General features: G+C 50.6%; 1 protein-coding gene across 4 annotated transcripts in view; it reads right to left on the reverse strand.

Moving 5' to 3' along the window:
• SLIT1 (slit guidance ligand 1) overlaps positions 1 to 18,507 on the reverse strand; it is a 172,215-nt gene that overhangs the window by 131,531 nt on the left and 22,177 nt on the right. For all 4 annotated transcript variants that reach the window (XM_032432366.1, XM_032432367.1, XM_032432368.1 and 1 more), the window contains exons 3-4: positions 17,143 to 17,214; positions 12,155 to 12,226 (exon numbers count right to left, since the gene is read on the reverse strand). In XM_032432366.1, the coding sequence (XP_032288257.1) occupies positions 12,155 to 12,226; positions 17,143 to 17,214 (144 nt within the window). The remainder of the gene's footprint in view (positions 1 to 12,154; positions 12,227 to 17,142; positions 17,215 to 18,507) is intronic.

An 18,507-nucleotide genomic window follows, 5' to 3' on the forward strand; every position in this document is an offset into this window, starting at 1 on the left:
TGCCTTTGGCTCAGGTCATGATCCCAGGGTCTTGGGATCGAGCCCCACATCGGGCTCCCTGCTCTGCAGGAAGCCTGCTTCTCTCTCTCCTGCTCCCCCTGCTTGTGCTCTCTCTCTCTCTGTCAAAATAAATAAATAAATATTTTAAAAAAAAAAAAAAAAAGAATGAGACTTTGACACACACCACAACATGGATGGACCTTGAGAACACCATGCTGAGTGAATAAGCCAGTCCCAGAGGGCAAATATCGTATGCTTCCACATGCACGACATACTCAGGCTAGGCACATTCATAGAGACGGAAAGTAAAAGAGAGGCTAGCAGGGGGGCAGAGAGGCAGGAAGGGAGAGTTACTGTTTAGTGGGCTCGGGATGATGAGGAAGTTTGGGGCGCAGACAACACTGCCGTCCACCCAACATGGGAGGGTAGTGTTAATGCTGCTGAACTGTGCACTTACACGGGGTTAAAATGGCAAGTATTAGCTTATGTTTATTTTACCACCAAAAAAAAAAAAAGTTATAAAGGAAGAAAATAGAAAGCTCTGAAGAGGCAACAGTCAGTTCTGCCTGGGGAGGGGGGACGTGAGGAACTGTGACCGGGAGGTGGCATTTCAGGCAAGCCAAGGGAGAGACGGAGGCCCATCTGTCCTCACATCTAGGGTACAGAGACTGGGCGGGGGAGGGGGGGGCCTTCGTTGAGGGAGTAGGGTGTTGAGGAAAGATATTTACCCTCTGCTCAGTCACTCTGCTCATAAGAACCCTCTGTGGCCCCCTCTGCCTATCACCCTTTCCAGACTCTTCACTCTAGAAAACAGACACCATCTACACCTCCTTCTACTGAGATCCATACAACACTCTAGAATTGTGGGCCCCTGCTCATAGGGCAACTGCATCCCCTCCATCCACCCGTGTTTCCCACATCCTTCAACACCTGAGTCAAAACTTTTTCTTTTTAAGATTTTATTTATTTATTTGAGGGAGAAAGAGCATGAGCGGGGGGAGAGGCAGAGGGAGAAGCAAACTCCCCACTGAGCAGGGAGCCCCACACGGGGCTCCATCCCAGGATCCTGAGATCAGGACCCGAGTCGAGGGCAGACACGCAACTGACTGAGCCACCCAGGTGCCCCGACTCGAAACTTCCTGCCTCCCCAGGAGACTCCTGAGCAATCTCTTGCCTCTTCCTGTTTCTCTACTTTTTATCACGAAAGGCAGGATAGCGTGGAGGGTTAGAGCACGCCCTACATTCAAAGCCTGGATCTGCCAACAAATAGCTACGTGATCAATTACCTCACCCCTCCATGCCTGAATTCTCCCCACTGTAAAATGGGATAATAATTCATAGGACTATGACAATTAAAATGAGAAAACCACATGAAATGTTCAGTGCACAAGGGCTTAACAAATGGTAATTACTATTATTATAACAATTACATGTTGCTCCAAGTGGTATTAAACTTTATTTTTAAAAAATATTTAAATGACAGCTCAAGTATTTTCAAATGCCTTATTTAATTAAAAAAAAAAAAAAAAAACCCTTGGGGCGCCTGGGTGGCTCAGTCATTAAGCGTCTGCCTTCAGCTTGGGTCATGATCTCCCGGTCCTGGGATCGAGGCCCGCATCGGGCTCCCTGCTCAGCAGGAAGCCCGCTTCTCCCTCTTCCACTCCCCCTGCTTATGTTCCTGCTCTCGCTATCTCTCTCTGTCAAATAAATAAAGAAAATCTTTTTTAAAAAATAAAAATAAAAATTTTTTAAAAAATAATAAAAAAACCCTTATCTTTCTTTATTGGCATGGCAAAATTATTTATTTAATTTCTGAAAGGGCTTTAAAAAAAATCCTCACTCCCCTAATTCACAACAGCCCCCTCCTATGTGCGTTCTTCTCTGTTCAGAATCTTCTTGATGCTTATGAATTCAGTTTGTTCCATGCTGATTTCTGTAATGCTGTAGGAGAGGACTTTTCATTCCTTTGAGCCCCTGTAAAACATCCCCAGCAGAGCACTCTGCCTTCGCTGGGCGTTCTCCTGGGGGGTGACCCATCGGCTGCTCTCTCCAGCCCTCCTCCAGGCCCTGGCTGTCTGCGTTTGTGAAGGCCTGTGTGGTTCTGAAGCAGGAGGGTCAGAGCCAGGGGCCAGGGCTGTGTTTAGGACATTAAACCCCACTGGGCGCGTCAGCCCTCTCTGGCACTCAGGATGTCAATCTCGGGCTGGCCGCTCTCTTCTGCAGAGGCTCCCGGCCAGCCCAGTGGGACGCTCGCCTTTTTCACTTGAGCCCTGACAGCAGGCCCAGCTTTAATGATTGGAAAGCACTTTGAGAATTCAGAGTGCTCCATAATTGCTAACTCATAATCCCCAAATTGTTCTCGGTGTGGCTGTGGGAGGTAAAGCGTCTGCCCTTGGGAGGGTCTTTGTTAGCATGCCCCCCGCCCCCAGCAGAACCCGGCCGGGCAGAGGCAAAGGGGGGCTCTGTGCATAGAGGAGGGCCTACCTAAGACTCTTCAAAGTGTGCTGAGAGCAAGGCTTCTCAAAGCGTGAACCAGATAGAGGGGCTTAATAAGAATGCAGATTCTTGGGCCCTTCAACAGCAACTAACTCAAGATCTCTGATGATAACCTGCGTTTTAATAAACTCGCCTAGACAACTCTCATTCACACTAATTAGAGTACTAACGGTGAGAGGTAGATGCATGGGTTTGGGGTCAGAAGGACCCTTATTGTCAGAGCTCCACAGGCTCCTGACACGAGACCCATAAGATCTGGTTTGGGCAACGCAACACCCCACATGTCCCCCAGGACATGTGCTTCATAAGGCACACAGCAGATCAGAGGGGCTGAACAATCCCTCTACAAAGAACCCGATTTGACCCAGTACTTCCCAAAGTGTCTAACCAAGGCAGTTTCTTCCCAGCGTTAATGCCAGACTCATCTCACAGACTTAATATCTCATGAGACAAAGCTCGCGCAGGTCCTTCCTGGGAAGTGAAGCGTAGGAAGTGAGGGACAGCATCTTAAGGCAGGGGTTCTGGCAGGAAGGAGGCCCCGGCCAGGGAGGGGCAGCCACCGGAGCCCTGCTCCTCCCGCACCCGGGTCCTTGGCAGCATGGCTCGTTCCGTTTTCCGCAGATCTGCCGCCTGGAGTGGACATGTCACAAGAGCGAGGTCATCTTCGTGCTTCGGGTAATTTCCCTTAGAGGCAAGACGGATCCATTTTTAACAGCTCTTCATTTCAGCAGAGAATGCCCTCCCGCCTCTGATGGGGGCTGGGGACTGGGACTGGGACTGGAAGGGAGGCTTTGTTCTTCTGACCAGTGCTGACAGTTTAATTAAACCCAGCTCCAGACGGGGTCGGCGGGGTCAGGCATTCTTCAACAGGGCTCCTGCAGAATATCACATCCACGCCTCTCCAGCCACCAGGGCCCTGTTAATGAGCTATCCTGGTCCTTACAACAGGGATATAAATAAGGGGCGAGAAGTGCCCTGGGCTGCCCTTAATCACCCCCACCCCTTCCAGGTCCAGCCAAGACACAAAAGGTTGATCTTGTCCGGACGCATATTGGTTTCAAGGCTAAAAAGAAGCCCAGAGGAACTGGGCTTCCAGAAGTGGCTTCTGGATGAGGAAGGAAATGCAACCGGCAAGAGGAGGGAGTGCAAGGCAGGGCACAGACCCCTCCCCAGATCTGGGAGGACAGAGGCACACGAAAACGTGTGTGGAGACAGGGTTTTGCTGATGTAAGAGAAGCCATGAGGTTCAAACATGTTCTGACCCGAGTGTGCATCCACGAAACATCTCCACATTCCCTTGTGATCGACTATCGGGATGAAGTTCACCCCAAATCCAGGCAACCTGCCACTAGGGTACACCCACCCTGGCAGGAGACAGGGGTCCAGCCAGGGGAGAATCTGCCCCCACCCACTCCGTCCTGCTGTCGGTCAGAGACGAGCAGATTGCTCTCGGAAAGCACTGACGATGAACTCTCCCCTCCTGGGAGAGACAGTGCCTACCCGTCTGTCTTACACAGCCCAATCCAAGTGTTCTCAGCACCGAGAACAGCGCCTGGCCCACAGGAGGCCCTGGGTAACCGCTAGATGAATGGGTGGGCAGGTGGATGCATAGGTTTATAGGTAGATTGGTACATGTGTAGGTAGAAGTTGAATGGGTGGGGAGCTGGCTGGGGGTGGTGGTGGTGGTGGGTAAGTGAGTAGAAGAGTGGATGGGTAGGCAGATGGTTTAGGTGGGTGTGAGTGTGTTCGATGGGAGGATGGAGGGATGGTACATGGGATAGAGATAGTGGGGCAGATGGGTGGGTTGACTGGTGAATTGGTAGATAGGTAAGTAGGAGTGCAGATGAGTGGGGGTGGGTATGTGACAGGTTGATGGGGTTGGGAGGATAGGTAGGTAGATGGGTAGATGAGTAGGTAGATGGGTGCAAGAGGTGGATGGGTGGTGAGGAGAGGGTGGATAGGTAAGGGTGGGTGGATGAACAATATGGAAGGACGAGCTTTAGCATCAGACAGATCAGGGTTCAAATTTGGCTTAGCACCTTGGGTATGTCACAAACCCTCTGAGCTTGCATGTCTTCATCTGTAAAATGGGGGAAATGCTGACCTCAGAGATGTTCTGATGATGAAATCAGATAATGTTTGTAGGTTGATCCCCGTGAGCCTGGCACAGAATGGCCTTCCATTTGTTCTAACAGTCACGGTAACAACTGTGGTTCCTGAGACCTTTCATGACGGTCCTGGGAGACCCAGGCCGTGAGAGGATGTTACAGGATAGGCACACTTCTGCAGGGGCTCCGACTCCCTCTACCTGTAGACACGGGGTGGGTGGGTGCTCTCTTCTAAAGAGGTGGGGGAGTGAGGGTGCTGAGCAGGAACTGGGGGCCCTCCCTCAAGGGGGGGCATCCCCAAGGGAGCAAAGAACACACAGGTAACTCCAGGGCCCTAAGAAACATTTCTGGGGCAACACCACCCACTGACTCCATGCCCGCCCAGGAAAGTACCCAAGAGCACAAAAGGCAGATTCCCTTTGTCGGCTCCAGAGCCTATGCCATGCTTGTCCCAGGCCACGGCTGCCTGCAGGACCCGGCTGCTGGCGACACGCCACCCCCTCCACCGCCCCTAGGAGTACCTCCGCAGGTGCACCCATGAAACACAGCCTCACCGGAAGAAAAAAACCTGTTGGGGGAAGTCCCTGCCATGCGAGGGGGTGGTTCCACATGAAGACAGACTCGGATGAATCACCAGCAGTGGACAAATGCTCAAGTGCAGGGTCAACTTGGGGACTATAGTGTCACCACCAAAGCAGTGCTCATGTGGATTCACCTCACGCTCCCTTAGCTGCTACCGGCCACAGAGTTTACACCTGTCATGAGAGAGAGCGGGTTACACCTTTCTCCAATCCCTGCAACAGCCTTTGAGGTAGCTGGAATTCTCTTTATCTGAGAGAAGAGCAAAACAGGGCTCCCCGGGGTTAGAGGAAGCCCTCCAACATCACACGGCGAGCACTCACTTTAACTCCGGCCACAGAGACTTTCCCGGTGCTTGTAAAAGCTGGGAGGTCTCCTACCATAAAAATCACACATGCTTCCTACAGAACATCTGGGAAACACAGAAAAGAAAAAAGTCACCCAGAGACAACCCCTATTGGCATTTTACAGTATTTTTCCGTGCCTTCTTTAGAGTGATTTATTTAGTGATTTTATTGTCAGTACAATTTTGCATCCTGGCTTTTGGTAACACAAACATTTATCCGCATTACTTTACATCTTCCATAAAGACCACACTTGATGATGATATAAATATTTCCTCAAGCAGATATACCATAATTTACTTAACTGTTCCCCCAACGTTGGACATATATTTCTATATTCAATATTCTATATTTCAAAATAGGAATATTCTACATTTTGAGGCACCTGGGTGGCTCAGTCGGTTACGCATCTGCCTTCAGCTCAGGTAATGATCTCAGGGTCCTGGGATCAGGCCCACATCAGGCTCCCTGCTCAGCAGGGAGCCTGCTTCTCCCTCTCCCCCTCCCCACCGCTTGTGCTATCTCTCTCTCTGTCAAATAAATAAAATCTTTTGTTATTTTTTATTTTTTTTAAGATTTTATTTATTTATTTATTTGACAGAGAGAGAAACAGCGAGAGAGGGAACACAAGCAGGGGGAGTGGGAGAGGGAGAAACAGGCTTCCTGCAGAGCAGGGAACCCAATGCGGGGCTCTATCCCAGGACCCTGGGATCATGACCTGAGCTGAAGGCAGATGCTTAACGACTGAGCCACCCAGGCGCCCCTAAAATCTTTTTTTAAAAAAGGAATATTCTACATTTCAAAATTCTAAATAATGCTACAAGGAACGTGTTTGTGCTCATGTTTTATTATTTCCTTAGGCTAGATCCCCAAATGTGAGATTTCAGGACCTTCTAAGGCCTGGTATCTAATTCCAACCCTATCACCAAACTGCTCTGTGGTCCAAGGCAAGTCACGTCTCTGGGCCTCAGGTCCCACATATGAAACGAAACAGGCAGATCAACCCAACACAGGGGGAATATTCCTGAAGAATAGCCAGTAACAGGATTTTAACACCTGGCAGCCACACACACAAAGTCAACCTAAATATGGACTGCACAATCTGACACACTCTACGACCACACCTTACCTACACATTTGGTCTCTCTCAAACCTATTGCATGCTGATTTAGCATAACGGCCTCTGCTGAAAGTCCATGATTTGCTCCAGGTGGGAAGGATTAGCAACGGATCCCTCAAAGCAGAGGAGAGGTCAACAGGTGAGAGACCAAAACCACCAGGCCCCGCCTCCCCTCCTATCCTGCCTCCTAAGGGAATGTGGTCCCCCTCCAATTCCTGGAGGAGGAGGGGGCTCCCTAGTAAGACAGCACCAGGTGATCCCACAAACCCCCAACGCAGCTCCTTGGCCCAGGAATGATCTCATGACCAAAGGTGAGCCAGTCAGATTTTTTCCCCAGAAATCTGGAGTTGGGACCTCAGACATGGGGACTAACTCCAAGGTCATAGGCAGTAGGAGGGGAGTCGGCACCGTGGCTAACCAAAGTCATGGCGGAACTGAGATGTTGCCCATAAGCCCAGGACACTGGTCTGCAGGGAGAAGCAGGAAAATAATGAGATATTCAGAAAGAACTAGAAACACCCTTCACCTCTCGGTTCTGGTCCCAGCAATACTTCACTTCCTGTCCTGGGGAACCTATAAGTCTGCTGGTTGTGCCCTTGCAATACCTTACCATCCTTCCCATCACCAGCCTGTGGGGGTTTCTGTTTCCAGAACCCAGAGTGCCCAAGTGCTCCTCGGCCAGACCAAGCGGACCAGGAGAGTTATCAGAGGTGTTTGCAATGCCAGATGCTCAAGTCAACAGATTGAGATTGGAGGTAGAACAAAGAATATTAGCAAATAAATCTGTAAGCACTTGCTCTTGCATCCTTCCTTAGCACAACAACAAAGGTAAAAAAAACTCCGTGAGCCAGAGCCCAGGGACAAACAACCAGATCAATAAAAGGGTTTGTTTAACCATTTCCCTCAGGATGTGCACTTTGGAGATGGCCTGAATTGGAGGGGCGCCAGGTGTCCTGAACCAGGTTGGGCCTAGTCATGAACTCAAGTCCCCGACTGATCTGAGCGGGGACACTGCACAGGAGTCCTCCCCAAAGTCCTGCTGGCTGGTACACCTGTGCTTACAGATGAGCTTCAGAAATATTAACAGGGGAGCTAGAGAAAATAGTTTCCCTCCACCAGGTCCAGCTATGTTCCTGGATAAGAAACATCTCCTGCCAAGAGTTAGGGACCCATTGCCTAAAAAGAAAAAGCAGTAGGCACTGCGGAAAGGTTCTGGCTCTAGAGCCTGGAAATACTCCCCAAAGAACCACCAATCCTTCTATCAGGCGGGCCCTTCTGCTGGAAGTCCCTCTGTTCAGAGCTGACGGGCCCCCTCCCCAAGACAGCCAGCCCCAGGCCACAGGGGTGAGAACATCCAATGTTTCTGGAGGGCACTCCCTCCCCCAATTCCCAGCCCCATTGGGTGCCAAGAGCAGGAGTCAGGTAGATTCTGGTCTTCTTCAACGGCTTTTCCACTCCTTGAATGGAGTTCCTTGTGCCAGCCTTTAGATATAAAATCCAGTTATTTAATATTTGTTAAAGCATAGGAGTACTTTTCTCCAGTAAAATAGGAAGTCATGAAGAGCACTGAGCGGGGAGTCCACAAGGAACTTGACTACTGACCCTGAGAAGGTCACTTCACCTCTCCAACCTTGACTTTCATCTTGACTTTCCTCAGCAGTAAAACCATGAGGCACTGCCCGCCTCACAGGGTCACAGGTGTCGGATGAGACAGGTGCATCTGAGGACCAGCTTCCCTGCAGGGCCATTCGCTCCCCAGTAGTGTCAGGAACAGAGCGAACATCTGCTGCAGGTCCACAGCAGGCCTGATGTGCACGATCTCGACTCAGCCTCATGATAGCCCAACCGTGTCCAGGTAAGACAAGCAGGCCCTGGGAAGTTAGACCACCCAGAGTTATACTTGAAAAACCCAGGACCACCTGACCCTCGATTTTCTACTGCTCCAGGCTACGCTGCCATTGCACTAGGGATCCAAGTTCCCCAGACACGGGTCAAGAAGGCAGCCTCATGGACTGCACAGTGGCTCAGTCGGTTACGCATCTGCCTTCAGCTCAGGTAATGATCTCAGGGTCCTGGGATCAGGCCCTTCCCTCTCAGGAGGGAGCCCACGGACATGCAGGGCACCAATAACCCTGGTACAAGGTAGCCCCAAGAGCTGGAGACAGACAGAGACCCCTGCAGAGCTGTCCTCTGCCCGCCAGCCTCAAGAGCTGGTGGAAGGTTCTGGCAAAAGATGGCAGCCCCTCAAAGGACGAATAGGGCTGGAAGTAATCTCAAGCAAAAGGCTGGAAGTTTGTGAATTTAGATTCACATGAGGAGGTCTTGGATATTTTAAAGTAAATGAGGGATGAAAACAATCTGTGACCATCAATAAACAAATGGATAAGGATGTGAGAGGTATATATATAATGGAATACCATCCAACCATGAAAAAGAAGGAAATCTTGCCATTTGTGACCACATGGATGGACCTTGAGGGATTATGCTAAGTGAGATAAGCCAGACAGAAAGACGAGTACTGTATGGTATCACTTAGATGTGGAATCTGAAAAAAAAAAAAAAATCTAAAAAAAGTCAAACTCATAGAAACAGAAAATAGCAAAGTGGCTGCTGAGAGCTGGGGGGAAATAGTAGGAAGAGGTAGGTAACGGTACAAATTTTCAGCAATAAGATGAGTAAGGTCTGAGGATCTAATGTATAACATGATAGCTGCAGTTGATAACACCATCTTGTGTAACTGAAATTTGCTAAGAGAGTAAAACTTAAATATTCTCACCAAAAAAAAAAAAAAAGCCAAACAAATAAATAAAAAGTGAACATGCGAAATGACGCATGTGTTAATTAACTAGATGGGGGACCCTTTCACACATATATGTGTAGCAAACCATCACGGCGTACACGTTAAGTACCTCTCAATTTTGTTTGTCAATTCTCCCTCAATAAAGCTGAAATCTCAAAATAAGGTTTTAAAAATGTTTTAGTAAAATAAAAGAGAAAGGGTCAAAGCGGGTGCCCAGAGCTCAGCGGCAACCATGTCCTGCACACACGCTCCGAAGCTTGGGTGGAAGGAGACAGTGGTCAGGACGGCCAGGGGAAGGGAAGCCGAGCAGGCAGAAGACGTGGGGACAGGGACAGCAGACGCCAGAAAGGCAAAAGAGGGCTTGCAGAAAGGAAAAAGAAAATAGAGGGGGCCACCAAGAGAAAAGAGGTTCAAGATGAATTTTTGCAGGGGCAGAGCTGTGATAATGCCTGTTCAAGCCAGCTTCCAGAAAGGAGCGGGCAGAGAAAACGGGAGCTGCTGGAGCCCGGGGAAGGGTAAGGCCAGGGCCTGCACGTGACCAGTCCCAGCACAGCCCTCAGGTTGAAGCCCCGGTTAGAGAGATGTTAGGGTGGATGCATCTGCTGGGAAGGGCCTCGTGCCTCAGCACTCAAGGCAAGCAAACCTCCCCCTGCGTGTGCCTGGCACTGAATGAAAGGGCCAACCTACCGAGTGACGGGGGGCCGAAGAAGGCCCAGCTCAAGCCCGAGGGTGGTGAAGACCAGCAGAAGGGATCAGCACTGAGGGTCACTGTGGAGAGCCTCCAGGCCAGAAGGAAGAAGAAACAGGAAGTGAGGGGAGCCTGGGTGGCTCAGTCGTTAAGCGTCTGCCTTCGGCTCAGGTCATGATCCCAGGGTCCTGGGATCGAGCCCCGCATCGGACTCCCTGCTCAGTGGGAAGCCTGCTTCTCCCTCTCCCACTCCTCCTATTTGTGTTCCCTCTCTCGCTCTCTCTCTCTCTGTCAAATAAATAAATAAATAAAATCTTAAAAAAAAAAAAAAGAAAAGAAACAGGAAGTGACCAGAGAGACCATTTGGACAGCTTCAAGACAAAAACTTGAAGGCAGTTTCAAGGGCACAGGGGCTGCCTGGAGACCACTAGGCTCATCAAGAGCTCTGAAAAGTCGTGACACATGTGCAAAGAACTGGCTGTGTTGAATCCAAACTCCAGGAACCCACAGTCACGCCATCAGCACTCAGGCAGTCCTGGGGTGCCGTCTCCCACCCAGCCCCCACCCCTCAGTCCTGTCGAGGTCACTTGCTGCCTCTTCCTCCACCTAGATGCTGCCCTACAAGCCTCTTCAGGGAAGCCCAGCAGCCTCGCTTCTGCACACACGGTGCTCTGCTGGCCACACACAAGGTCCCAACCAGCGGTTTTTCAGGTTGTAAATGGCAACAACTAAAAGGACTCAAAAACCTCCCGAGTCAAAATTCAAAATCCCAACAGGCCTTCAAAAATCTAACAAGAGGGGCGCCTGGGTGGTGCAGTCGGTTAAGCATCCGGCTCTTGGTCTCGGCTCAGGGGCTCAGGTCTTGATCGCAGGGTTGTTGGACTGGGCTCCGTGCTCAGGGTGGAGTCTGCTTAGGATTCTCTCTCCCTCTCCCTCTGCCCCTCCCCCTACCCATGCACTCACTCCTTCCCTCTGGAATAAATAAATTTTTTTTTTTAATCTAACAAAAGGGGGCACCTGGGTGGCTCAGTCGTTGGGCATCTGCCTTTGGCTCAGGTCATGATCCCAGGGTCCTGGGATCGAGCCCCGCATCGGACTCCCTGCTCAGTGGGAAGCCTGCTTCTCCCTCTCCCACTCCTCCTATTTGTGTTCCCTCTTTTGCTTTGTCTCTCTGTCAAATAAATAAATACAATCTTAAAAAAAAAATCTAACAAGAGTACACAGTTGTTCTAGATGCTTACAGAAAGCAAAGCTAAGAAAAACATAAATTATTGGGAACCAGATTTAGGGCTCAAACTTAAGAAAATGTTTCTAATATGCAGATCTGTCCAATAATGCAACTGACTGGGGAGGGAGTGAACTCCCCATCATTAGAGGTAGCCAAGCAAAGACTGAAGGACCACAGGCTAAGGAACTGCAAAGAAGATTCCTTAGATAATCTCTAAGGTTCTGTCCAACCCAAGACCCCACAAAATGAAATAAATGGTAGAACAATTACAGCCACACTTAGCAAACCATAGAGCAGCAGAATTAGCCCCACTACCCTTGAAGCTTGAAAGAAGTACATTTACAGCAAATAAAAGTATGACTTTATGCCATGGTTGATAAGCTTCCAGACCTATGACTCTGACCTGATAACAGAAAGAGGTCCAAGAAGGGCTTCATTGAATGAATCAATAACCGACCCGAGGCAGGTTACCAGAGGTTGAGACAGACGTGCAGGGTTGGAAGCCTGGCATCATGGCCGACAAGAACGTCCTCCTCCCCCCCGCCCCCCAGAACATTCTCACACCCGCACTGTCAGAGGCAGCACAGAGAACTGAATGAGCCGTGGATCCCGGCAGGTGCGACCCCAGAGGAACGCCCCGCGCAGCCCCTTCCTACAGGACGGCCTGGCCTTTCATGCCCCAGGCGATCCGGACAGGTGGGGAGCAGGGGGTTACGGCTGCGGGGAAGTCCGGCCCCTCTGACCAGACACAGGGTGAGGGACAAGACCACAGACAGAGCAGTGTCACTCACAGCCTCGACAGAGCCTGGTTATTCTGGAACAGCAGTTCTGGTAACATGTGCAGCTGGTTCCGGTTCAGTCGTCTACAAGAGAGAAGAAAGGAAGAGTTGGAAGGTGCCTCCGCATCCAGGAAATCCAAAGACTTGTCAGAAAGCACTGGATTCAGAGTGAGAGGGCATGGTGTTCGAATCCCAACAGGGTCACTGGGTTACCCCAGGGAAATGAGCTTCCCTGGGCCTCAGTTTCTATGAAGTGGGAGTTCGCCATCCAACACTTGGGGAGGATGAGCCAGAGCACCTGTGGAAGGTCCCCTCCAAGGACCTGACGTGTAGTGGGCAGTCAACACCTCCCATGATGCCCGCCCATGCCCCTCGTCATCATCAGGTTACATTCGCAACACCTGTTGCAACTCATAAGGCACTGATTGAAATACTATCTTGGCTTGTGAGTTGAACACCTGACTCCACTTGAAATGTGAGCAGGGGTAGGACTAGCCCCATGTTCTGATTCTTCATTGCTTTCACCCACGTTTGACTCAGTGGCAACTTGCTTTTATTGTTTGCTTTAGGTCTGTTTCTCAAAATGAAAATCGCATTATCTATTTTTTTATTATCTATGAAAATGCATGCTTAATTCTTTACAAACCTCAAATAACAGAAGAAAAAATATTCAGCCACCTGCATTTTCCTCACTCAACAATCTGTGGTGTCTCTCTGTGCCAAACAGTAGAGAACAACCCCTTTGTTTTTTGCTTTTTAAGGTTTTATTTATTTATTTGACAGAGAGAGACACAGCGAGAGAGGGAACACAAGCAGGGGGAGTGGGAGAGGGAGAAGCAGGCTTCCCGCTGAGCAGAGAGCCCGATGCGGGGCTCGATCCCAGGACCCTGGGATCATGACCTGAGCCGAAGGCAGACGCTTAACGACTGAGCCACCCAGGTGCCCCAAGAACAACCCCTTTGTTTTTAATGACTAGTATGTCCATCATTTCTATTTGCTCTTCTGGTGGACAGAACAACTTCTCAGTTTTATATACACAGGCAGGAGTGGGAAGTCGTTCTGGAATGTGGCCTGGACGGGAAGATAAAATGCAGATGTCAGCAGCTAGTTCTCTGAAACTGGAGTACGGGACTCCCGCCCATCAGGGGTGCGACACCTACAAGTATGGAAGCTTGGTCCTCGCACTGTGGCCCACGGGCCACCTGCAGGGGCTTCGCCTGGGAGTTGGTAAGAGCTGCAATATCGCAGCCTCTCCACCAGGCCTGTGGAGTCAGACTCTGCATTTCAGCAGGATCCCCAAGTGATCCAGGCGCACGTGAAGGCTGGAGAAGCTCTGGTGTAAAACCCAGCCCTCGCCCTCCAGACTACAGCACAGTTGGGGTCTTGCACAACCATCTCCTTTAACAGAGCTGGACGAGGATAAACCAACTTAGTAAAAGCTTTCTTGTGCTGGCGGGGAGGAAGAAATGTAATTGTCTGTGGCCAGTAGTAACTTGTCTGTGGTCACCTCCTCGGAGGTCACCCTTCATCTGATATGTGAGAAAGGCACCATTTTCTAGCACGGTGTGGACAAGGAGACCAGCTGGGAGAAGTTTACCCAAAAGGGCAGGCTGCTAGGGAAACACATCACTGCCTTGGAAAAAAAAAAGGGGGGGGAACCACCAATATAATCCTTAAAGCAACAGGAGTGGACATCAGATCACTCCAAGTTCCTTAACCTTGCCCAGTAAATTAATCCCGTATTTACACTGCCTGGTAATCATTGGGTTTTGTTTTGTTTTGTTTTCCCCCAAGACTTTCTCACTTTTCCAGCTTCAATTTCTGAAAACATTGAAGAGGAAAAAAAAAAAATGCCATAGCCAGTATAAAGTAGAAAATCAATCAAAGAACACCAAAGGAGGGCCCTAGCGTTGTGAAGGAGCTGCAGGTAGCTAAGAACGGGGACAGCAGTAGTGGTGACCAGTCCTTCTTAGCCCTCAGCTTGTGCCAGGCACTGGGACGAGTGATGTAGAGGTACTATGTCACCATCAGAGGGAAAGCAGAACACACAGGTGGGCTTCTTGCTCCCTGAGTATGACAACAAGGGCTCATGCATGTACCCTCCCATCTCCTTCTTGCAACAACCCTGCAGGAAAATTTTACCTCTACCATCTTGCCGCATGGCTTGGCTCTTAATAGGTGCTCGGGATGTTTATTGACTCCGTTGGGCTGTCTCTGTGATAGTTGAGGGGGCTGGGATGCCCAGAGGTGAGTGACTCGCCCTCGTCATGACCAAGTACTAGAGCCAGGTTCTGAAGAATGCCTTTCCCCCACCTTGCACACCGGCCCCCCCTCGGCCAGCACGGGGTGGCTGAGTGACCCCCACAGCCAGTGGGACTGTACCCCTCAAGCTCGCAGGAACTGCTTACAAGAACCAGTTGTGTCTGTTCCCAAACCTACCTGTGCCAGAGGTGCTTATAATAATTAACTATGACAGAAGTGAAAAAATACTCATGTGAAAAGAGTCATCTCTGTAAAAACTAAATTGGATGCTTTGGAGAAAGTCAATAAGCCAAAATCTGTTCATCGAAGGGCTGTTGAATTAAGTAAAAGACTGGGCCACGGGCAGGAGGGTCACAAAAGAAACTCGGGGGACACCTGGGTGGCTCAGTCGGTTAAGCATCTGACTTCGGCTCAGGTCATAATCTCAGGGTCCTGGGATCGAGCCCGGAATCGGGCTCTCTGCTCAGTGGGGGGATCTGCTTCTCCCTCTCCCCTGCTTGTGCTGTCTCTCTCTCTCTCTCAAATATATAAGTAAAATCTTAAAAAAAAAAAAAAAAAAGAAACTCGGAATTCTTCACCCAGATCGCTTCTAAGGGTCTTTTAAACATCTCACACCACCAAAAAGATCTCCAAACCAAAAATCATAAGCAAGTAATTTGTGTGTAGTGTAGGTGAGGAAAACAATACAGAACTCCAGTCTCATACTAAGAAGAAAAGCCTTGGCCAAAAAAAAAAGGTGGGGGAAGTGGGTTGGTGAGTGCACACTTCCATGTCTGCGCTTAAATGGAATGTTTAGAGTACGTGCGGTGTTAATGACCGTCCGCTTTATCCAACTTGTATGATTAATGGGTCCACCACTGGTCTCCAGCAAGTCAGAGGAGAGGGTGCTGGCTGGCCGCAGTGAGCACCACTCAGCCTCAGGGACACGGCAGTCACACCCCCCAAGAAAAACCGCCTGCTGTGAACTTGCGGGGGACCCACCCCAGAAGAAAGGAAGAGGCACAGGACAGAGGGGACAAAGTCTGCAGTGACAAGTCATGACTCAAAAAGGAGGGCCCTACCCCCTCCCGGGTGGCAGCAGCCCATCATGTGTCGACCCCACCCCCACCTTCCCTCCTCCTGCAGAGCGTGGCAGCACCCAGAGCTGGAGCTGCAGGGGGTTTGGTCTGGGTCCCAATCAGGCCCTCACAGCCAGGTAATGAATGTGGACTTTGTTCTGAGCCTTTGAAAGAAAACAAACACGGCACTAATCATCTATTCTCGCTGCAGGCTCCTTATCGCTCACTTTTAGGCCCGGATGAAGAACGCAAAAAGAAAAGACTGCCTTGCTTTTTCTTCCAGGCAGCAGGAAGGCACGGACACAACCATATTCTTCTCCCTTTATTTAATACCTTACTTTCTTTGAAGTAAAAGAGAAGAGTGAGGTATTAGGTCATAGTCATTAAGAGCTCAGGCTTCGCAGGCAAAAGGACCCGGGTTCTAATCCCCTCTTCTGCACTTAATCACTTAATAACGCAAGTGCCTTAACTTCAGTGCCCCTCTGTTTCTCATCTGTAAAATACCACTGACCACAGTGTTGTTTTAAGGATTAAATGAAATATCGTAGGGCAAAGAGCTTATCTTGGTGCCTGGCACAGAGTAAGGCAATCAACTACAGCTATATAATTATAAACTCATTGTCAGAAAATCCATAAAAAAGATAAGCGCAAAGAGTAGAATTAAAGTTACCTGATATCCCACCACTCAATGCAATGAGAGTTAATCTTCCCAATTACTTTCCTCCTCCTGTGTTCTATATACATAGAAGCTGATGCGATTTACATAAACGTCACTTCCCGCCTTTTTCATTTAATATTATATTGTGAGCACATTCCAATGGCCTTCACTGTTCTTCAAAAATGTGACTTGATATCCTACGTCTCACCAGAATGGCTTTCTCCATTTCTTTATTGTTGTATTTAAATGATGTGCAAAGAATATCCTGGATATATACATTTTTAGCCTCGTCTCTGATTACTGCCTTAAAATAAAATGGACTTTCTGGTTCAGAGGGCATGAACTCTAGGACTCTTGGTACCTCTTGAGAGCCAAACCAAAGCAAAACAGTGAGACCAGTGACCCCGGTGAATGTGTGTCCATCCCCCACTTCACTCATACCCTATTCCTTTTTTTTTCATTATTGCCAACCTGAAATGCAAAACTTGATCAAGACCCATTTTTCAAATGCAAAAGCCCAGGTTTGGAGAAAGCATCTAAGTCAGAAATATCTCCACCTTCCAGCTTCTGTGCTGTGGCCCTGAACGCCCAAGATGTAGCTTCTCAGGTGACCGCTGGGTCTCCCCAACAGTCCCCTTGGCACACCCATTCTTCCTCCCTGCCACACAACGGGAGCATGGACAGTGGTCACACCTGAGCTATGAGATTATAGGAAGCAATTTCACTTCCTCTGTACTGGGTGGGGTTTTTACCATAATGCATTATCAGGGAAAAACAACAAAGAGAGTTGCATTTAGAGTGTGGGGTGCAGACACCCGCTTTGTCCTCGCTGTCACCTCGTGATGAGGCTGTGGCCGCTTCTCCGGCTGTGGCTGCCCCCGGCTCCCAGCAGCCGGCGGGAGGTGCGGGGGGGCGGGGCAGCGTGCTGGCCTCTCCCCCACCCTGCCCTCGCTGCCGGGCTCAGCTGTCGTGTCCCCTCAGCGCCACCCCACCGCCCTGAGCCTGCGCCCGCAGATACTCACAACCGCTCCAGCTCCTTCATGTCGTCAAAAGCCCCCCGCTCCACCACTCCAATCTGGTTCTCCATCAGCTGCCTGGGGGAGCAAAGAGACAAGGACAGCTAGAGGACATTGGACAGGGACCCTGAGCAATAGCTAGCACCAGGGAGTGAAACAGGTGCAGGGCCCAAGACACACGCAGACCCAGGTCCTGGCCTGAGAGGACAAAAGTGCCCCCCAACCTTGCAAATTCCCGGCAGGTATCCTCAGCACGCCCAGGCCTGACAGCGAGATGCACTTCCAGCCCCTGAGCCCATGCAGACCCCTCTGCTGCCACCAGGCCCACGGGGCACCAGAGCGCCAGGCCATGGCTCCAAAGGCATCCTGGTTCTGGGAAGCTGGGACCCAGGCGGCAGGGGCCCTCCTTCGGCCCGGCGGGCGCATGTCTAAGGGGCAGAGCCGGGGGGGATGGGCCAGTAGCAGGCGGAGGGGAGCCTGTGCCAACCGGGCAAGGCCCACACATGCAGCAAACACACTGCAGTTGGCAGACCACAGCCCCTCTGCCTGCACCCCTACACCGCCTGGCCGCATCTGCTGCCAAGCCAGCCTCTGGCTCCTTGAGGCCGTACCTCCTTACTGCCAGCGCTCCCTGCAGCCCGGGACGGCCAGCTGCCAGGCAGTGGGCTGGTTGCGTGGGACCTTCTGAGATCGTCAAGTGTATTTTCCTCCCTGCGTTTTCCCCTGTCTGCTCCTAAGCAGTGGACCTCAGAGGAGGTTCGGGGTAGGGCAGGGGGCGGAAGCTGCTACCACACGCTTCTCTCCCTCCACCTTGTTTCCAAAAGCCTGAGCTGTCAAGGAGCCCATGCTGGAGGACAGGAAGGGTGAGGGATGCCAGGAGGGAAGGGGGGTTTTCCCGGACTCAGAGGAGATTCCTGGAGCCTGGGAAGGAGTCAAAGGTCAGTGGGTTTGGGAGCAGCAAGACCCCTGCCCAGTGACTAATAGCTCTGACCCCAGTGAAGATGGAGACCACAATGTCCCCAGCCCCCCCAAAGACCCTCAGAGCTGCAAAGTAGTTCTGAAAGAACTGAGGCCCCAGGACCCTTGCACTACCCTGGGAGTAAGGGGTGAGGACCCTATGACTGTCTGATGTTGAACGTGTCAGAATGCATGCATGAGTCTGAGAGCTGCACAGCAGGAAGAGATGAAGGGATCCACCCCTTCCCCCTCCTCACTCCTCACCCCTGCCCAGCTCGACAAGGGAAATGCTACAGACGGCTTCTTGACTGGCCAGCGGCCAACCCCAGAAGAGCCACACCTGCCGCCTCTGCTATCTGCCACTGTCCAGCACCCGAGGAGAGCCCCTCTGTCCTCAACTGTCCCCGCTCACCT

This window comes from Phoca vitulina, unplaced genomic scaffold, assembly GCF_004348235.1.
Source record: "Phoca vitulina isolate PV1807 unplaced genomic scaffold, GSC_HSeal_1.0 scaffold48, whole genome shotgun sequence".
In the NCBI taxonomy this organism is placed as follows: Eukaryota; Metazoa; Chordata; class Mammalia; order Carnivora; family Phocidae; genus Phoca; species Phoca vitulina.